The 22905-nt window shown below is 38.2% G+C and overlaps 2 protein-coding genes across 2 annotated transcripts in view; one reads left to right on the forward strand and one right to left on the reverse strand.

The window, feature by feature from the left end:
* Positions 1 to 2480: 2480 nt before the first annotated feature.
* Positions 2481 to 12896, reverse strand: LOC134535496 (autophagy protein 12-like). Its single transcript, XM_063374629.1, has 3 exons — positions 12265 to 12896; positions 8456 to 8592; positions 2481 to 5369 (listed from the first exon to the last, which is right to left on the reverse strand). The coding sequence occupies exons 1-3, from the start codon at positions 12386 to 12388 to the stop codon at positions 5247 to 5249; spliced, it is 384 nt and encodes a 127-aa protein (XP_063230699.1). The 5' UTR covers positions 12389 to 12896; the 3' UTR covers positions 2481 to 5246.
* Positions 12897 to 18404: 5508 nt separating this feature from the next.
* The window catches only part of LOC134535497 (26S proteasome non-ATPase regulatory subunit 12), a 30942-nt gene continuing 26441 nt past the window's right edge, over positions 18405 to 22905 (forward strand). The window contains exon 1 of the mRNA XM_063374630.1: positions 18405 to 18540. The gene's annotated coding sequence lies outside the window, so the exon portion shown is untranslated. The remainder of the gene's footprint in view (positions 18541 to 22905) is intronic.

Here is a 22905-nt window from a genome sequence, read left to right on the forward strand (position 1 = left end):
ATTGAATGTATATTTGCAACTAGGTTAGCAGTTGCGGGTTTGTATTCCATGGTAGGAGATACAAGACCCATAATTATAAAGACCTGAAATGTGAAAAGGTTAGCTGAATTACCAACCAACCATGTCATTTGGCCTGTCAAACTGAAGCAGAACAAAGAAAGAGTAGGTGACAGATTTAACTTCACCATTTACTACAGCATTAAAACCTTAATTACAAAAAATTACACAATATTAGCATATTAACAAACACGTAAGCTACCTGCTACGAAATACAACATGTTAAAGGAAAATCGTTTAACAGAAGCAATTTCCATAGCTCTGTCAGCATTTATAGAAATTCAAGTATAACTTTAAGGGTACTAATTCTGTCATAAGGTACATGAGAATCCATGTTATTAAGCACAATCACATTCACACACAATTCGCACATGGACAATTATGTGTGCATAAATTAATATGTATATAGTTGTGCAAGCAGAGAAGCTAACAAAAAAATCCATTACATGCATTTACACAAGCATATTTACCTTAAACGTTATCCCTGTTTCAAATGTTACACATACAAGGTGTGCAACAACTACGCAAGAAACCTCGTTAGGGCTTGAGAAATCAAGGCTTCCAAGGCACGCTTGGAGCGAGCGAGGCTAGTCAGGAAAGGCAGGGTGGTGCCACTGTCTCCCTCTGGATCCACAATGTCCATCGATAATAATGAAACTCTTCAACCAGCTTTAAATGAGTCGAGTACGACTCCATTTCTGGTCATTGAATGCTCAAAGCACATAGTGTAAAGATTTACTTTCGGTAAGTGGAAATTTTTATCTAAATATTTCAGGTTTCGAAGAAGTTTTTGCCGTACACAAAATTTGGTCGTGGGACAATGTTGTCAACAAAATCAGTCAATTGAAACCAAGACAATGACAACGCACTGATAGAACATGACAGTCCGTGTGACACATGCAAGAACGTGCAGCAGTGGAGGCCCCCCCCCCCGCCTACACACACACACACACACACAAGCCAACAGCGAGCCGGGGCCGGCGTCCAGCACATGCGGCAAGAGAAGCACCTGCAAGTTAACGAGAGAAGAAATGCTTGGATGTGAAAGTCACAAGTAAGGTGAATGTAGGATTTAAGCTGCTGCTTTGAAAATGTAGTTTCCATAACATAATTTTTTGCTAATCATAATCAAGTATTCCTGCAGCTTAATGTGATGCTTAGCCAATGGTATCACATTAATCTAAGCAAACGTCATTCTTTGTGTCATTATACACAACACGGGCGAACTATCTGCAGGCCACCGCTTAGTGATTTGTGAAGTCAAAAACTTGCCAACACATTTATCTAATTGAATCAGGAATTTGCAAAAGGTACCAAGTCCAAGTAAGTAGATTGTTGGGAAACAACAGAAAACATATTATTGTCGACCTGGTAATGAAACAGGTTATCAGTAATGGATCAATTGAAAGTATAGTGGGTGTGTGATGATTTTAAATGTAATTCACATATACATATACACTTTTGTCTGAAATATATTAAAAATCAATAAAGTTAGTGGACTTGGTACTTTTTGCAAATGAAGTATCATTCATTCAAACAATGGCACATAGAACATAATGTTTTGGTTCGATAATAGTACAGTGTTGGTATATTATAATGCAAAAATTAATAATATGATACACAAAAACATATTTTACAACAAAACCACCTGATACCATTTACCCATAAAGAAATGTTAAGTATTAAATTTACACATCTGAGAATGCATAGTGTCATTGGTATAGATTAGTGGAACCTTAGTACATGCTATTGAGATAACTACAAACAACATGAAAACAGATCCTTCAAAAACAATAATGCAAGTCATAAACAAAATAGTGCACTTGTGGCATACATGGGCATGTCTGTTAGTCTGTGGCAGGCCAATGTAGTATATTGTCGTAGAATGTGAGCGCTTCATCATGAACTGCAATGTACCGCAAACACTTGTGAATGTCTTCAAGTTTTGTTTTTTTAATTGGTACAGTTCTATTTCTGTAAGCTTTGTTTGTAGGCATTACAATGTGTCTCAACTGTCCTGGGAGCTGGAGATGAAAGGTATGATAAACCAACCCCTGTAGCTGTTCAAATACTTTAACACCACCTTGATGAATGAACATTATTATAATGCCCTGCCCATGTTCATTAACAAAAGATACCAATTTCAGAGATTGATATCTTCAACAAAAGGTACCAAGTCCAGGACTTGGTACCTTTTGCAAGTTCCACATATATTTACTAGTCCGTTTATCGTATTTCTTATACAGGACTTGGTTCCTTTTCCTGCTAACAGCAAAGAGAACACTTTGGAGATTCGGAATCTCGTATAACATGAATTTGCTCAAAAAGTGGGTACCTTTTGCAAATTCCTGATTCAATTGATGAACTCATTCCTTAGTCTGAATAAATAATCAAATTAAAGAAATTCACTCTGAACAAAAGGCTTTAATTATTATAATCACATTTATTATCCATGAATACAAAAATAAATGAAATTATTCAGATATAAATATAACTATGAAAATCTGATCCAAAAATTAAATTAATTCAAACAATGAAGAAGTAATTTTTTTACGTAACTTAGTCTGGTATGATTGCAGCCCAAAAGCTACTGGGTAAACTGCATTACACCTTTTATGTGAATTTATATTAGAGTACAAACTAGAGGTGGGTTGTTACAGCAATTTTCGGTATCTGTTCCAACCTGATACTGATACAGTAATGTACCTAGTTACAAGTCTGATACTTTTGTATCAGATAAGTAGCGGTCCCAGGAAGCAACGAGGTATCAGCATTCTCGTTACAGGGTACACATCCTCCGTGCCGTCATCACCAGCGTAAAAAGTTATCGGTGTCTCTGATACATTATTCATCACGCCCGATAATTCTCTACCTCTGTTACTCTCATGCCCGCCTGATACAGCCAGTATCAATCAGTTCAACATTCACTGCAGTTCGTCCTGGCCGTGTATTAATTACCACCATGTACATTGTTGCGGGCTGTCATGCTTTGTAGTTAGTATCTTCATAGTAAAATAAAGAATGGATAAGTGCAGGAAAAAGACTTCATTTGTGTGGAATATTTTTACGGAAAATAACGAGTTTGCTAATTGTAATTTGTGTGAACAAAAACTGAGTTATAAATCATCATCGACTAATCTGAAGAAACATTTGAAACGTAAACATTGATATAGTATGCTCACTAATGTACGTATCTGTTTTTTTTTAATTTTTGATAAAATCGTAATCTTTTAATGTATGAAAACACTAGTTACTAATTGTTTTCAAAAAAAAAAAAGTCCATATGTTGATTACATCTGTTATTAGTGTCAACTGAGAATTTATTTGCATTTTCATAGCTGTTAGGTGCACAAATATAAATATTATATCTTGTATTAATGTACTTTTTAATATTAAAATTTCATTAGTTTTATTATTGAACGAGACTGTGCACGCACTGCGCACTGAGCGTACTTTGATGTGGGACAATAACCAAACGACTCGTAACAATTTCGCTTTGCGCCTCTCCTTCAACGTCTTCCCCTGCGCTTTCTCCCCTACATTATTTCCCTTCTTTATCCCTTATTCGTCGTTCCTGCTCCCTCCCCTTTCACAAGCTCCGCCCAAGTGACCGTCATCTGCGATCGGGTTCTGCGCACATTGGCCGTGGTGTTGTTCCAGGCGAATTCTGAACTGATACTAAAGTACTTGATACTTTTCAAGTGTACTCGTTTGCCGTTCCTGATACAGGCGTGTATCAGTGCCAAAGTATTAGGTTGATACTTTTCGACCCACCTCTAGTACAAACCTCCAAACATAAGAGATAAACAGTACAAATCACATTTACTTTTTATTTATTTCTTAATATTATAAACATTAAAAAAATAATTCACACATGTAAAAAGTTAGTAATTAAACACAAGCAGTCTGTATAGCAACTCTTATAATAAAATTTAATTATTATTAATTCCCATGACTAAAAGAAAAATGTTTAAAATTGAGTTTGAAATTACATGATTCTCTATTAAACATTCACATTTATTAATTTGTTACAAATCAATAAATTTTAGTTTATATTTAATGAAATTTATATGGATAGCTCACTAATAGATCACACCTTTTTCAATTTTTTACAAAGATTTAATTTTTTAACATATGTGATACTAAAATTTACATAAAAAACACAATGATTAGTAATGGTTAGGTATAGAGATGTTAATTTTAAGTGCAAAATGACAAAAATGAAATTTCCAGTGTTACCAAAAAAATTCATTTTTCCTCAGAATGTAAACATTATGAAAAAAAATCATACAATTTGATTTCCTGTTTTTAAACCTCAGACAACAGCTGTTTTGTCATTCCAGTCATTACTAACAAAAAGAAAAGATACCAATTACTTGTAAGCATACTATTACATTTTCATTATTTAGGTTACATTACCAGGAAAAAAAAGTGCACTTGGAAATAAAACATAAGCTATGTAGATGTACAAGCCTCTTCCAAACAAGCAAATAGCAGCCAAAACATTAACACTTAAATAAATACGACAAATATATCATATTTACAGCATTTAGCAAGAAATAATAGGCTGAGCGGAGGTCAAGACTATTTACAAATAGTAAGAGATAAAGGCAAGGGTCACTTCAAGGCTGACTCGCATGCCGAGACAGCAGTGGTGGACCCATTTGATTAGACAGAGTGGTAAAGACAACTAATGAGACAGCAGTGGTTGAGCCAAGAGAAAAGACAGCGGTGGTAGAGTGACAACTGACATGACAGCGGTCATTTAGCGACAACTGACGAGAGAGCGGTGGAAGAGACCAAATGTGCCAGGAAAGACCTGGAAGACCTTGGTGAGCGCACCAATGGTCTGGACGTCACCGCACCGTAGCTCCGACGACCACTTGTAATGACTGTAGCATGTGCCAAGAGAGCAAGCGTTACTGACTCTCCACACAACTCTAAAGTCTGGAACAGCCCAGACGAAGGTTTGTTTCAATGCATACCACATCAACAGTTTCGCTTGAGGGAGTGGAACTGTAACGAATGATGAGATTGATCAAACGAGGGACGACCGCTGGTAACGACGTGCTTCGAACCCCACGCCTGACTCTTGCAGTACTGGATCACCAACTTGCCGTCGGTTCCACATCAGTCGCACAGTTCCCCACCGGCCAGTCTAGCGAGGGATGACCGCTGGTAACGACACTTCAACCCCACGCCTGGCTCTTGCAGTAGTGGAGCACCAGCTTGCCGTCCGTGCCGTAGCAGTCGTACAGGTTCCTCACCACCTGGTCTGGGGCGGGGGCAAAGGCCTGATTCACGTACAGGAACTGCAAACAAGCAATCATGCACACACTTCATCAAGCAACAGACAGTAATGACCATAAAAATATAACCGTAATTATTACCGTTCCATTAAAATTTGAGCATTACTTAGAACACAGAAAATTGGTCTAACAAATAGAAAAGTTAAAAAATAAAGAATTATAATTCCATGTTCTACAATAAATAAAATGTTTTAACTTGCATCGCGTAGTGCAATAATTAAATAAAATTAATTGAGTACTGTACTTATAAAAGAAAAATTTTACACAAAGCAATTCTATAGCAAGGCTCCATTACTATATGGTAGGTCCATGGTATGTTAATATATATCTTGTTTAATCCACTTCCTGCTTTACTCTTAGTTTTCCTTTCTCATGAGAATATTGTACGGTTTTATGAACTACACATGGCATAGACAGAACATAAATTTACCTATTCCACTATTCATAAAACAATTTCATACAGATATTTAGCATTTTTGCTTCCAAAAATAGTTATTTTTCCTGAAAACTTAAAAACAAAAATTTATTTTTTAATAAAATATATATCAAACTTTGGCTGAATAATTTAACTAATGAACTTTTCTTTAATATTTAAGAAATGAGTAATATACTGATGTAGGTTTTCCTTTAATATAATAATTTTTGACTTTTTTACATAAACATTTTTTTCATAAACAATGTTATACTTTATCTTGTATTTAAATTAAATGCTTTTTTTCTTAAAAATTTATAAAAAACTAATGTAAAATTTAATGTTTTTTTTTTTTGTTTATTTGCCTGTCAATTGTTACAATTTTTTAAATGTGTACATTAGTCATAATACCATACGTAGATTAAAGGGACTAGATGCACTCTCACACACGTTAACTTTTAAGAGTGTTAAATTTTCCTGTTTAATTTAGTCAGTTATAGTAAAGTGTAAAATAAAAAAGGAAGAAATAATTAAACTTATTATTATTGAACTTTGTGTTACTTTCTGACTGCCTTGGAGAGGAAGAGAGAGAGAGAGAGAGAGAGAGAGAGAGATAGACGGTAAGTGATTCCACGATGAATCGGGGTCAATGATAGCAGCAACAGCGTATGATTTCATAAACATTCACTTACTTTTGTAAATTTTTACAATACTTTCTCAAACTTTTGCATTCTTTTACCTGCTTTCGCATACTTTCACAACTCATAATTTGCAACTCCAAACTCTATACGCCGAGGTTGGCTCCGGTGTTAGCATTAAAATGGTGACATTATGTATAGACATTTCCAATAGGATTATTAATCATATTTTTTTGCTATAATAAAGCCATTGATTCATTCTTAGATTCCATTGAAGACATGGACAGTCACTAGTAAAAGTCTACTTTTAATGCATGATTACAAGTGATTCAAATATTAGAGTACCCTAAAAATTACCTATCCCTCTTACGTGTGAATTTGCACTTCTGGTGGCCATACACCAATGTGTTTATTTAGAATTAAAAACGAAGATGGCAATCACCAAAATTATCATACTGCCATGATAATACATACCTACTAAAGTACTTTACGTTTGCTCCGTACACACACAAGGAAAACATAAAGTTACACGCAGGGTTTAGCTGGAAACAAGCATAACAAATTGCAATCCAATTTTCTAGATCACTTGTCCAAGGTTAACTTGATTCAAAAATGTTCAATAATAAGTGGTAAACTTAAAATGTGCATAAAAATCAAACTTGTAAGTCATGAGCTGGCATGCTAAGATATGATTGAAATTTGAATTTTATCATCACCAACTCCATAGTAGTATTTATATAGTGTATATATGGAAAATAGCTCTGCGGAGCTCAAGAGATGAGTTACGTGTTACAAGTTCTGTGTCTTCTTTTGATCTGAAGTGTAATTATTACTCTGATAATTTCATTTCATCAATTGTTGAATTCATATGTAGTTTGAAAATAAATATTTGGTCGAGATTTACAGTGGATGTTGTGCTGGTACTCATTAAAGTTATAATTAGTTTACTTTTCTCCTTGCAAGGGTAGACGTTCACTATAAAGTATGCTAGTGGAGCTTTGGGGCAGCGTTGCAACATGCAGCGACTATGCTGTCTGTGTGACTCCCGCCTCAGATACACCAGTGGCCATGAACTGAACTGCAGTATTTGCATTGGTCACATTACGGGAGATTACACCCCGCCATCTTGGTTTCTCAAACAGCAGCACAGCTTCTGTAATGCCATTCACGGCTTGACATGGCATGTATTCTGGTTTAAGGCACTTACAAATGTAAACGTTCATGAACTGAGGTAATAGTTACGACAGCCATTGTTGCTCCCGTGTAGTAAGCCAAGTTATTTTCTCCCGTTGTTCCAAACCATAACCTGTTAGTAAGTATTTGGCTATTAAGAAAGTTTAAAAGATACTTCACTACATTAAGTATGTTTAGTATATATTAGTATGTTAAGTATAACATACAGTAAGCTCCCTATTATCCGTTGGCGGATGATCCGCGCATGCTACGAAAAAATACAGCACATATGTACATCTGTATTTTATTACAAGTGAGCAAATTTGAACTCTACTGACTAGTGAATTGCGTGCAGTATACAGTAAAACGCCACAGGCCTTCTCGGAACTCACGCAGTAGGCTGGCGTGCGTTGCTATTTTTGTCTCTGTCGCGCTTTGTTTCTAGTCGTATGGTTGAGCACTTTTATGTTTACATTACTGAAATGTATTGTATTTTAATTATTCAGTAAAATACAAAAATTTTAGCATCATTTAAAAAATGTTACTGTTAATTGTAACTTTTACTGTACATAAATTTTTAGATTTTTAAGTTTAAATTAATGTTCCCTTTTTTGTTTCCCATTTTCAGCTCTTTTGCGGATTATCCGCAATTTTCACTATCCGCGGTGGCCCTGCCACTTAATTTCGCGGATAATCGGGAGTGTACTGTATATTTTTTATGTCTGTCACAGCATAAAATTTGATAAAAATCTCAATAGTTAAATTATAGCAAAATAATTTGAAAATAACCAACAGAGTCCCTTCAAAGAGGCGACACCACCACTTGAAGGTTGAAGCGCGTCACACATCGGCAACCAGCTACCCACCAGACTCTCCGCTGGGTCCAGCTTCAAGTACTTCCTCACAAACTCAATAATCCAGCCAATCCGCTTATCCGAGTCCACGCTCCATTTCTTCTTTTTCATGATCGGTGCATTTCCCGTTGCTTTCAGTAAAATGTCCACTGAAACACACACACACATAAAGGTTCATTACCAAACACAAGTTTAACCTCCAAATATCTTAATTCAGTGAATAAATAACCTAACTGTGGAAAGTAAGTGTTGAAGCACCAAATACTATGTGTACCGGTATTTTACATATGGAAAAAGCAATACTGGTTGGGTTGTATCACTGTAGTACGTAGAGTAACATTACCTCCCAAATAATAGTTCACTCATAATCAAGTGCGTTATCAGTTTGTCGCTGTTGTTACTACGTGAAGCATGCACAACTACAGGAGCCCTCTGAAAACTTGCGACTCAGAATAAGTCAGAATGATTGTTATCGGTCGATTACAAAACACCAGTGAACCACAGAGCAATCTGCCCGCTGATACTGCCTGTCCTTCAGTCGAGAGAGCTCAGCAGGGCGAAGTGCAGTGTCCATTGGCTAACTCTCTCTTTGCAATACGACAGAAAACAGATCCTGCTGTTTGCACTGGACCTGTTTCAAAATATGGTGATACAAGACAGCTTAGAAATTTTGGGTCGATAAACTTAACACATAGTGAGATCATTAACAGGAAAATCTTAACTTAATATCATATCACAGCTTTATAATCAATGGGCAAACAGCATCGGGAGGTTTCGGAGAAGCAGATCAAAATCAATATTGTTGGATACAAGTGGAAAATGTTTTGTAGGTATCTTTTAACTTTGTGATTTACTAAATATCAAAAAAAATTTTAATGACATGGATAGGTACGTTCATGAACTTAGAACTCCACAGTGACCGTGGCGAAGTTATTTGTTCCTACAGTTGGCATGACTGTGGAAGCGAGATTGTTGATATGGCGGAATTGAATCTAAGGAATGCAAGTTACAGCACAGTAAAAAAAAAAATCTGCCACTGGCTATCTGTAAGGAGCAAAAAAAAGAAAAGTTTACCGTAACTCAAATGCAGGACTTTTTCCTTTTAGTATCGCATGACAGGGAAAAAAAACCAGGCTACCTTTAACAGTTTTTTTTTCCACATCATATTTATTGTTCTATAAATTCTTAGTTCCATAATGTTAAAATATGGGCAGACAATATTGTACAAAAGATAATCAATAATGTTGGTAAAAACTAAAAGCTGATGAGTCATTGGTGTTTGATTAAGTACTACGTTTCAACAATAATGTTTACTACAACATGTAGCGTAGGTTGAAGTGCCGATAACTTCTGAGCTAGGAGTTCTGAGTTTGGTAAATATTTACTTGGGCGGTATTTCCGAAAAAAAATGTTAATAATCCGAAAATACCTTTATTTTATGCTCTTCAACTTCCTCTTTTCATTAAAATCGGCGGAGATTAGAAATTCCAAATACTTTAGGAGATATCGAATTTTTAAATTTCTTCATATGTAGTTGAGCGGTATTTGCGAAAAAAAAATGTTAAAAATCCGAAAATATCTTTATTATATGCTCTTCAAATTCCTCTTTTCATTAAAAGCGGCGGAGATTAGAAATTCCAAATACTTTAGGAGATATCGAATTTTTAAATTTCAGCACAAAACCAGCGCATTCCTGTGGCGTGCGTGCACCATTGTTTCTTGTTTACGTACGAGTATCTATTTTTTTATTGGATAATGATGTCACGTGATTGTTCGTGATAGGCCAGAATTCAAATGAACTAATACGTGATTATTTAGTTCAATTATTGTTTAAAACGTTGTTTAATTACCGCCTCCAACTTAGGTGAGTGTTAAACGTTTCTAATTTTAAAGTCTTATTTGTTATTTTGATATTGTTGTGCAAGTAATAAGTAACAAAAAAATTTACGTGAGTTGTTACTGTACACCCTCTGTCCGGGTTTGTTTGGTCAGGTCAGTTACATTATAAATATTTTAAAACTAAACAGCCATTAAAATTAATTCACAAAATAATTTTTAATGTCGGCTTAGTTTGAAAGTATTAATAATGTAACTGACCTGACCTAATCAACCATTTTATTAATTACGCATTCACGATTCACGTATTCACGAACACACGGCAAAATAACAAAAATGGCGCCGCTCGAATGGTTCCACAGGTCTTGTATTGCAAAATTAAAAAATTCGATATCTCCTAAAGTATTTGGAATTTCTTATCTCCGCCGCTTTTAATGAAAAGAGGAAGTTGAAGAGCATATGATAAAGGTATTTTCAGATTTTTAACATTTATTTTCGCAAATGCCGCTCAACTACATATGATGAAATTTAAAAATTCGATATCTCCTAAAGTATTTGGAATTTCTTACCTCCGCCACTTTTAATGAAAAGAGGATGTTGAAGAGCATAAAATAAAGGTATTTTCGGATTTTTAACATTTTTTTTCGGAAATACCGCCCAAGTAAATATTTACCCTGATTTTGAATCCAAGTAAGGCAATATTGTTAGTTATATACCTACAGATACAGGGTTTTGTAACCAATTAGCCTACTAGCATTAAAATTGAGCATTGCCTGGTAAAAATAAAAATAATTACTCAAACTTAATGAACAATTAAAAGTGAAAAATGTAAAATATGCTATACTTGTAAACAGAGACATATAATATAAAAAATAGTTATTTGAATGATTCTCGCTATGGGGGGGGGGGGGAGATTGATTTAAAATACTTTTATAGACAAAGAAACTGTTGCTTTATGCTGGTTGTCAAGGAAACACATTGAGAATATGCCAACATCAACTGGATGTCAAATGTTATACCCAGATAACTTCGTGGAAGGAAGGTAGCCAACAAACTACAGCACAAACACACACAGTGGACTATGACAAGAAAGTTGCAACAAGAATAGTGAGTACAGAAAGACAACCAACCTGGAAAACACAATGACAGTAAAGAATTCAAGGTTGAAACTAGAGATGATTTGTACAACATAACGATGACAGCACAGATGACGACACGGATGACAAAACAGTTGTGACGTATCGGGAACTGGCATCTGCTCCAGTCATAGGCACTGACACAGTTCTTATAAAGAGTTTTCCTTTCACTATTATGTATTTTTAAATACAAGACTGTGTCTAGTATTTAAAAAAAAAAAGTTCAGAATTTTATTATTACATCACGGAAAAGCCATGCTGTAAGAATATTACCTTTCGACGTAGTAAATTAAAACTGCAAGCATCATGTCCCACAGGATCGGTAACGTGATTAAAGCACATGGCGACGGCATAGGCTATATGTGACCTATAAACTGAAATTTCTCATAAACCAGAAGGAATTTAGAAACGCTGTTTTCAGGGTGCATACAGGTACATCCCTAGTTTTAGAAAAATGTATTTTCTGAATTTTATTATTACTTCACAGAAAAGCCACGCTGTAAGTAAACTATAGCTGCAGTAAACTTAACGATACAAGGAACGTTAACATCATAGTTGAAAATAAATGACCGATTGATACACTTGCAATTGGGCTTTCACCAGGTGGCAAGGAGTTCCCCCCCCCCCCCCCACCTTCTAAAACATTTCTGAAGCCTCTTCTAGTCCTTTCCTCTTCTCACTTTCAGTATCTTTCCCTCAATCCTATTACTCTCCCGCCCTGACCAGGAATTACAAGATAAACAATACAGTCTGTAATACGTGCTTGGTATCGTTTTAAAGACATTAAAATGTATATTAATTTACACAATAATTACTGAATTTAAAACGTGTAAAGTTAATTACTTGTACCTTTGTGTTTGTCTGCTTTGGAATGACTGTTGTCAACAGTTGCGAGATCTCCGTGAATATCACCTTCATTCGCAATTTCATTTGCCTCCGGGTGGTCCGACTTGATTTCTGAACCTTCCGACATCGAAGGAAATGTTTTGATTTATTCACTTAACCAAACCAAAGACGTAATTTTTTTTTTTCTGAACCTCAATAGCACTTCACAACTCGTATCGGCATAAGTACACTTTGCAGCCATAACCTATAAGAAACGTTAACATAAAACACGGGAAGAGAGATCATTTGACAAATATCCGAAGAAGACACTGCCTTACTGCAAGTTAACATTTACAAAATTATTTATGTTATATTGGAAAATGTGCATTTTATTTTACATGGCTCAGCCGTGTTTATTGGGAAGCCTACAACTCACGTAGTTATTACACCCTTCCGAGGAATTCCGAAGTTCCTGAAATTCGCTGCTCGCTCGTGCAATATCTATAGCAATAAATTTTCATTTTAAAAACGCAGGTAAAACTTATTTGAGTGCTAAAGAAATTTTATACATTGTTTGTATAAATGAATCAGAACAAACAATTTTATGGAATTTGGATATACAAGGAGCACATGATAATTTTTCATAGTATGAATACAACGACCTAGGTCGTTGTATGAATATAATACAATGCATTGTAAAATTTAGGACATTCTGACGCCGACCGCCAATGCTCCTCTGTCGCATAGACCGCTATGCCTCATCAACGTCTCGCAAAAGCGTGTGCACCGAACGCGCCCGTGCGCGCAGCAAAGTGCAGTTCGTGCGACGAGGCGAACGCCATACAACGAGTGCTACACCGGCGCAAGGATCCGGCCGGGTGTAGCATATCCTTCCACCGCACTACAACAAATTGTTATAATTATGTTTTTCCACAGGATTTTATTAAACATTATTTTTTATTAATTAATAATTAAGTCTTTGCAAAATCATGTTTCAATGTGCGATTTGTCCCGAACCTGGCCGGTTCAGTTTCCCGCGAAATTCACACGTTTCCGCGGGAGGGCTAGCGGGGGAGGGGGGTCGCGCGCGGCGACACCGCTAGTGTCCTTCGAGAGCTCAACGAGGCCGGCAGCCTGCGCGCAACGCGGAACCTTCAAACTTTGCATTCACCGACATGTAGTTTTCCATAGTGTAATTTCTTTTCAACCTTTTGTACAGTTCCGCGGTCGGCCTAAATTTACCATGAGGTACTTAACTTAATTCAATCAGTGCTCAAGATGAGTGTTCCACGTCATACGTAAGTACTGTGGGGAGATTATGTGGTTTCACGTCGGCGCTTCACGCCCAACCTAGCCTACCGGCTATTTAGTTTTGGCCCGCACGGGGCAGCCAGCAGGCGACACGTGCTATCAGACTTAATAACGATTCAGTCCCTGGGACACACCTAGACACCACGTAGAGTCGCCGGAGACACGGGCCTACGTGCTGCTAGCCCAGTTTATCAAGTGTAATGTATTAGTGGAATAGTTGTTCGCCTAAGTGTAATTCGTCATGTCAGGGCTTATGTATCACCGTCGTACGGCAGTGCGCCACCAAACTTAATCCAGAGCTAGGTATTAGTGTAGTGTATTGTGCTTCAAAATATCGTGTGCCATGTCAGAGTGTCTTTTGTAACTTTCGCATCACGTAAACGAGTCTGCCCCTCACGCGCATAAGAATCGTGAGCCGCCACTGAGGAAGTGAGCTGCGCGTGTGACTAGTCGCGTCGGGCAAACCGTTACGGCCAGAACGGGCAGCACCATGTATTGGGCTGTGCTGTATTAAATTCACGAACTATCTGAAGAAGTTTTGTGTTATTATTCAGGCGTCCCGAGTGGCCTCAACAGCTCGGGGGGCCCTACTGCGTTGACCCCTACCTCTAGCCACAAGGCCGAACCTTCCCTGAGATCACGAACTGAACAAAATCACGTCTAAATACTCAGAGGTAGCGGGGACGGCGTCAATTCATAATCATTTTGTTGCGGTGTTATTTTGGTTCACCGTGAAGTTCTTCTTTCCCTACCGATTTTGTTCCCCTGAAGGGAGACGAACAATCATTCACCTAAGCATGGAAGGTTGCCTAGCCATCGGCAAGCTTGTGCGGCTATTGTCACGTGATCCGAAGCAGTCTAGTGACCGGAACGGTAATAGGAGTGACCACTTGACAGGTCACATGTCTTGAAAATAGTTCAGCCGTGTATCCTTCCGCTCGCTTTCTGCACTTTTCTGAAAAGGCGGAGAGGCCCGTGCTGGACAGCATATATAGTCCAACTTTGTCGTCACCTGGTCGACTAGCCCCTGAAATGATATTATTTTTCCGGCTTCTCAGGGTTCGGTAGAGGGGGTTTCGGGCCGCGTGGCCAAGGAACTTAGTCACCAGAATAACATTTAACACACTTGAAGACAGTTTCCAGATTCTTTATACACTGTAAATTGAACCCTTTACAGGGGGCTGCCGCGTTTCCGCCTGTGACTGTTTCTGTAGGGCGAAGCCCGGTTCCGCGCACTTATACTGTACTGGAAAAATACGGGACGTCCCGCTCGTGACGATCTTTACCCACGCCGCTAAGACTTGAACTCGCTATGATTCGCGCAATAAGCTGACTGTCTGACCGGACAACACAATGTCCGGGAGGGTCCGTAAATCACTGTACACACAATAGCGAATATCCAGTCCACCAAAGTACTCCGCGACTCGCAAACCTCCAGAGAAACACGCATGTGAGAAGAATGACAAAATGCAAACCGCGACTGAATGACGAGGTGAAACACTCGCCTGAATGACAATACGACTGTAAGAAGTGAAATTCCTTCTCCTCGGCAAGGCCTGAACTGCAGCAAGACACCGCGCCCGTTCCACTCTCACCGTCTTGGAGCGATCTCGCAGACATGTCCGCTGTCTCCCGCGCCCAGCTGCCGACTACCTGGCCACTAGCGCGGAGCGGCCCGCTTCCGTGACCAGTGCCTCTCGCGTCTGACTCGCGACTGCTCTCCTCCCCCGCCTGGCGCGCCCGAGCACCCGCGTCTCTCCCCTCTCCGCGAGCCCACGGAACACGCTCATTGGTCACAGGCGGAAGCCACGGCCTTGGCGCCCGGTGAACAAGTAAAAACTTATATTACATAACACTTCAAATAATAAAATAAACTATTTACAATAAAGAATGTTAAAGAATATTTACAATAATTAGTCACGTCCGGTCCTTATGTATTTACATTAAATTTCCCCTGGCGCGCGAATCTGTCTCTTCCCCCTGCCCTAGCCGCACTGCACAATCGGCGCACACGCAGCACAGGGCAGGAGAAGGCGTTGGCGTGGCATAACGGGCTGTGAGAGCTGGGTCTACACTTGGGTCGACGTCAACTTGAGCGGCCTACAGAGCAAGCAAAAGACTAGCAGAGAGAGTGATGGTCGGCATCGCCGTGCTGCCACCCTGTTCGTCACCTGATACTACAACGGCATACTGCCTGACCATGCACTGCCCGAAGAAATTGGACTTAGCCTCTGCACAGTGTAAAAAGTTGAACATTTATATTCTTCACTTCGAACTTAGCCAAATCGAGGAGAACGAAGTAATGACAGTCACGGGGGACTTAGTGCAGTGGTGGACCAAGGTAACCCAACAGCCCAACTTAAAGGTAACTCACCCAACGAGTTGAATGCAAATCTCGCTCATCGGAATTGGGTAACATTATATGCATAGAATAGCACCTGGTGTTTGGACATACGTAAAGACAAGGGGGCATACACGATGTTTGTGACGGACTGTGGCGGAGCGGACAGAGGCAGGCAGGCTAAGGCAGAATTACCCGATCACGAGTACAAACCATTGATGGCGACTTGTGAATAACTTGGACAGAACGGCTAGTTGTTTAAATAGAGAAGGAAGGGAAAGTTAGCTCCTTGGTGTACCAGGTGCAGTTTCGGATGCATCGTTGACGAGTTCCGAGAGATGGTGCTGGGCCAGTCCTTCGCTTAAGTGTCCGAGTTGTCAATGGGAATTATTTTGGTGTCTGGTAAGAAGAGTTGAGTGGGGCAGATAGAATAAACCATGCAGGGGTTGGGCAATTGGGCCTTGCGGCCCACATTAGTATTGTTGAGCAAACCTGGGATGTATTTACCAGAGTCACATGCACCTACAGGGGCTGTCGAATTCACTTGTTAGCCCAGCCCAGCTTCCCAGACAGCCACCTGTAAAAAAAAGGCCACTGTAAATATTCCTTTCCCTAGCACCGAAGCTGTGGCTAGGCCAGCGGGTTCAGCCTTAAGTCTAGCAATATTTACAGTGGTAGAAGGCAGCAAGGCAAGCCCTGAAAGTGGGTAAATCCACTGGTTCGCCAGCAGCTAAGGCCTGGCTCGATGGCCGAGAGCAGAGGGACCCAACTTGAAGGCACCGTAGTTTCTTCCTTCAGAGTTCCAATACTGTTCAGTTCCATTGAATGCTCAGTATTCCGCAGCTCCGCCATTTCTAGCCCACTGTTCGTCTACACTTTGCTACCCAGGTACATCGAGCCCCCTGTGATGCCTTCGCCAGCGAAACCGCTTCCAGCTGCGCACGTATCAGCATCCAGGCTACCTTTCACCTCGATAGCCATAATAACGACTCCCCCAGGCTGGCCAGTGGTCTGCTAACTGCTATTGGTTATTCACAGTCACTCCAGCGAGATTTCAACTCTCGGACTGGGATCTCGTATCCACCACCCGCGGAACGTGGTCGGTAACAGATGGCACTGCTAAGACACCCCCAGGCAGTCCACAAATCCCCCATGCACTGCCAGCCTTCGGTAACCTAAAAGGTCGCACGGCACATCCCGGTCAACAGCCTGCAGGAGAGATGTGTGCGCCCCGAGTGACGACAGCCGACTGCTGCTGCTTGTACTGCGACTCCTCTGCCGCGAGGTGGGCGGCAGATGATATTAGCCTCCAGGAGTCGAGTGACCTCGTGAGTGGTGGTGTAAGCCACACGGTAGGGGCTGGTAGGACACACTTTGGCCCAGTTTATGATCTAACAGCATATCGCAGGTGTGCATCTGATGTCGTCACTGCCGCATTTTAAGTTTTACCCCCGACTTCTCTACCTACTGCAGGACAACAAAGTGCCAGGGCGCTCTTTTCATTTGCGAATGCACAGCTGGTAGCTCTCTTGTGGCCTGCACAGCTGAGGCCGTCCCTTTGTTACAAGTAGGGGCTGCCTGTGTTGCAGTGTAGCACAAAGGCATGGTCGGGGGTGTTTTGTTCTCAAGAATGGTAATCAGAATAGTAGTAAGAATATACATCAGTCATTAAACGACTGTTTGAGAGGCTACCTCCGCTCTCACCATGGTGATTTTTGTATGGGACCTCTTATATATTGTGGCAGCAGGTGGCGAAGTTTGCATGCTGTCATATTGGTGCTGTTTGGCTAGCCTGGGTGCAGCTGTTGTGGTCACCTCACATGCCAGGATAGTCTCGTAGAGCTTCCACGTGACATACCTGACAGGGTCAGCAGACACTCAAACTGCCTGGTTTCTCATCTGCAGCAGCTTGCCTGTGTATTCGCTGGCGCAGATATATTTTAGGTCCCACAAGGGACCCACAATAATCATGAATACACAAGGGCCTGTGGATCGCATGGGAGGGACTCCACTAAGTGGCTCTGGGGACGGTCTATGTTTTCAAGCAGCTGTCGCAGCATCTTTGTACGCTTGGTTAGACATGCCACCTCCACGCCGTACACTGGTATAGCTGCACGAGGCAATATGTGAGGTTCGTAGTGAAGCTTGAGTGCTTTCTCCTGTGCGGAGTCGGGAACAGCCACTTTTCTCGCTGAAGGTGGAGTCGGACAAGGAGAAACTTGTTTTCGGTGTTAAGGTTTTCTTGTTGGTTGGATGGTGCAGGAGCTAAGCGAAAACCTGACTGCTCGCGCTCTCTGCTAGGGCTCGACTGGAAGGAAGGTATTGGTAGTGAGAGGTGTGAAGGACCAAAGGAGGAAGGTAAAAGAAATTAGAAAGCTTAGTTACAATTTTATTTTCTAATATTATTTAACCTTGAAAAATTACCTGTTGCTTCCGCTATGACACACAAGTTTGATAGTCCTAATGACAAATAAGGTGTTAATATTAAGCAATTTCGCATTATGTAGACGCCGTAGTTAAATAATTATAATTGGGGTGGATGCCTCTGGTTTCTTGTTATGCTATCCTTGGATTTGTATTGAATCTATGGTGAATTTTATTTTGCAAGTTGTTTTTGAAGTTTCAATTTTTTAGTTGTGAAGTGTTTCGTAAGTTGTTTTGTCTAATATGAATATTACATATTCGTGTATATCATTTAATTATCTTTATTTTAAGAAATGACATATGTTTTAATTATTAGAATCTTGTTTGTAACGCTAGGTTATGTGTGTTTGAATGTATATGTATTCGGTCTAGCATTTTGATTATGAGTTTTCTTTTGTAATTTTTTTGTTGCATTTAATTTTGTTTAAAGTATTATAGTAAAAAGGGGTATTCGGTTCTATTACAATTACCAGCATTATAAATGTAAATTTTGATGTTACTTTAACTTTTGTGATAGTGCATTAATATCTGTCTAAATTATAAATTACTGCTTCTAAGCAACATTAAAACCATCAAACGGAAACCATGTGTGGGTTCTGACAGAACTTTTACAATGACACTGATATATCCCTTTCAGAATAACAGAACATTGTGATGAAATAAAATATGAGTATTTAAAAATCTGGTGATAGTACAATTGAGTATACATCTTCAATACAGATGTCCACACAAATTGGCAACAACATTTAATCACCAACATTTCAAAAATTTTCTAACTTTTTTTTTTTAAACCCATTAAGTCTATTTGTTCACTGAAGTGGACAATTCATGTGAGGGTCATTGTGTACATTTTCGTCGACATTGTACTTTATGGCTGTGAAAAAATTATTTGTTTTATTATTTCTATAGCTAAATATAATAAATATATATTGATATTATAATGAAGGCTTAAGAATATTAATACATAAAATATCCTGAATATAGTGCAGTTACAAAAAAAAAATAATACCTTAGGAAATGACAGTGTGGTTTTCGCATTAGTTTGAAAGAAATAACAGATATCCAGCTTCCATCCATCATCGCTGGCCTAGCCAAGACAGAACCTTGCATTACGTAATTTATAGTGTGAACAAATATGCCCTAAAACACCCTCTGAATAAAATGCTTTCAGCCTGAGTGAATGCAGACTGGAGCATGACTACCCTCCTCCCCTTCAAATTACAATCACTCAGGTATTTCCATGACTTTTCATTCACTTTCCCTTCATTTCCTTGACCACTTCTCACTTTCCTTGAATTTCCTCAGAATGCAGACGTGTGTTACAAAAATTTATACAGCCACAGTGAGAAAATAGGGGTTTCGGGCATAGGATTATGAACGAAAAGATTTCATTGTAAAAAAAATTACAAAGTGGTAATCGAATTATATACTACAGTGGTTGGAATTTTAATATATAGTATGATTCAAAAAAAAATATCAAAGTTGGTGTTATAGAGTAAAATAGAATCTCAACCATACTATATTAAATATTAGTTTTGATATATGTTTTTAAAAATTCTGTAAATCATTAAGTAAACTAAGTGTAAATGACAATAAAGAACTAAAATGTTTTAATGTAGGAAACTCAAACTACAAAGGTTGGGTTCCTAGTTTATTTGAGATAAAAAATAAATAAAATTTGGTATCTTAAAATATACTTAACTATTTTTGATGGTCTTTTACTATGCAATACTGTAGGTAGTATATTATGTTTAGAAATATATTGTATCCTAAAATTCTTTACAATACCAAAATGTTAACTCCTTAAGAATTTTTTTTTTGGTGATAAACATGTTTATGTTTACCGCCCAAAACCACTATCTTCCCACATTTGTCCTGTAGTGTGTTCAAGGCATATGCACCAACATATTGATGATGTCATCGATACTGTATGCTAATTCCTATCTGGTTGCTCACATATGTGTACTGACATCCTTCAGTTTTCAGTTATTTTTTTGAGTATGAGCTCTTCTGCAAAAATTAAAATAATATTCTGAAAAAAAAAATTGGTTGTCTGTAAAGTTGGTTTACGGACAATAGTTTAACGTGACGTCATAACAAAACATTGATAAAATAATTGATCCAGAAGAAAAGGAAATATCATATTCGGCCTGAGACTGAGCCGTAATAGGTTTTTGCAACCAAACCATTTAGGCATTAAAAATATTATATTCTTTGAGGAAGAATTTTTTTTTAAATTTTTCTATCTTTTGCATGATAAAATCTACCTCTGCATACTTTTATGAATAAAATTGAATCTCATTTATTGAATTATCACTATTTTTTATGGATACAAAGGAGTGAAATGAAATGTGCAATTGAATTAATAAATTTACTTTTATTTGCATTCATTAATTCAAGTATATTTATTACTTTTGAAATGTTGCATGCGCCGTATTTATTTTTACAAGTAGAAAAAAAATTTTCGCAGCAGCCGGGTTTCGAACCAACAACCTTTAGAATAAGAGTTAGGTACGCTAACCACACGCCCACGAGGCCATACTAAAATAATCTGGTTTCAGATGTTATATATATGTTTATAAAAATTTTTTTCACGGTAGGGGAATAATATTAACACTATTTTATAACAAATACGCATCCCAAATACACCAAACTTATTTATAATGTGTTACAATATTTTTTAAAACATTGTGCAAAAGATCCCGGGTGTTATTTGAATTATTATGTGTAACCGTAAAACACTATTGTTGGTTCAAAACGTATTTGAATTTTCAACATTACTTTTAAATAACCGTACCGATTGTGCTGAAAATCGGTGGACGATCGTTAAATTACATAATATTAATAATTCAAACAACGAAAATATGATTGAAAAGTCAAATCGATGGTTGTTCTAATCGAGTGGAAGAGAGATGCCACGCATGCGTACAATGAGCATGAAGAGAGATGCCACGCATGCGTACAATGAGCATGAAGAGAGATGCCACGCATGCGTACAATGAGCAAACAGGATACATCCGTAGTGGGACATCCGTAGTGGGACACTTTTTCGTGCATGCAGCCGGCGTTCATCGATTTATTAGACGATGTCACGTCAAAAGGTATTTTTTAGTTCCTCTCTTTCTATTTGATAATTCTGTTAAACTGCATTTGAATATTTAAAATAGTTTAGCGGTAGTTTACTGTTTAGTATAGCTGCTAAGGGAAGGTTAGTTACATAAAACAATTTGAATGGTTGGTTAGGTTAGGATGGTTAGCTACATAATTTATAATACAGTAAAATCATTTTAACAATTAGGTAGGTTTGGTAGCCACATTAAAAATATGTAAAAGCATTTTTTTGGGACCAGAAGTATGTACTCAAAAATAAAATATTCAGAATTTTAATTTTTCTAGATAGAAGAGCACCTACACTAGGAATGAACTTTTTTTTCCTCCATCATAGAAGTACTACAGAATATAATAAATATTTCTCTATTCACGCTACTTGTAACATGCTTAACCCGCGATCAGGCGCACTATGAGCAAATTGCTCACGGTCAGCAAATAATCATACATCATTTTATGAAATCTTCACATTTGACTTCGGGTCTCTTGGTACCTTCAAGTCGGCATTTTGTAATTCGCCAAGTGCCATTAATAGCCCCTAATACACATAGGAATCGAAAGTGTCAACATTCAAAAGTCAGCTACCTTCACTCTGTGAGCAGTTTGCTCTATGCGCGCCCGATAGCGTATGTTGACCGCGTATCAGGTGTGAATGTCTATCAAATGTGCATCCGATTACACTCGCGTGTCTACAGTCTGTGCATGTCGCTCGTGTATCCCCCATAGTTTTCACGCGGTTTCTTTTGAAGTTTGGGTGTAAAGTGATGAAGACTAAGACACTAGTAATGTGACACTATGAGATCTCTAAGGACAGACTAAAAATTATCTCTTGCGAGTTATTTACCTATTATTATGTTGATTTAAGTTATATTTATAAAGGTTTTACTAAGGCCTCTGTAGCTATTCAGCATGGCTGTATTTTTGTTAGATTTTTTTTTTCAATATTATGATACTTCAAATGTGGATTTTACCTAACAATATTTTTAATGTTAGATTACTATAGATGAAGAGGCATGAAGGATGTTTGCAAATAATAATTATAAATAGTAGTGAAGTTGAATTTTATGTGAACTTCTTTAATTGTATCTTAAAAAAATATAGTGATGATTTAATACTACAATATAAGATACGCATTGCAGTGCATTCATAAATGTGCAAATTATAGAAGTGTAAATATTTTTTTCAACATTAAACACTAATAAGTATTTCATTTGAAACTTATAGTATGTAAAACATGTTATTTAACTAAAATCTCGCATTTTGACAGAATAATCACAACTGTTGCTGCCGTGAGCAAAATGCTCAATGCGCGCCCTATCGCAGAACTTTTTATAGTGCGCCCGATCGCGGGTTAACATGTTTATAACATGTGTTGCTAGCTGTAACCCACTTAAAACATGCTAGCAGGGCTTTCTTATATGAAGAGTTTCAAGATAAATTGTATAGCCAAGAGACCAGAACTGCCTGGTTTTTTTTTTCTT

This window comes from Bacillus rossius, chromosome 8 (assembly GCF_032445375.1).
Source record: "Bacillus rossius redtenbacheri isolate Brsri chromosome 8, Brsri_v3, whole genome shotgun sequence".
Taxonomy (NCBI): Eukaryota; Metazoa; Arthropoda; class Insecta; order Phasmatodea; family Bacillidae; genus Bacillus; species Bacillus rossius.

Coding starts and splice junctions, on each gene's coding strand:
- LOC134535496 (XM_063374629.1), bottom strand. CDS start 12,388: ATGTCGGAAGGTTCAGAAATCAAGTCGGACCACCCGGAGGCAAATGAA. Junction 8,593..12,264: donor CAAAGCAGACAAACACAAAG/GTACAAGTAATT, acceptor TGTGTGTTTCAG/TGGACATTTTACTGAAAGCA. Junction 5,370..8,455: donor TGGACCCAGCGGAGAGTCTG/GTGGGTAGCTGG, acceptor GCTTGTTTGCAG/TTCCTGTACGTGAATCAGGC.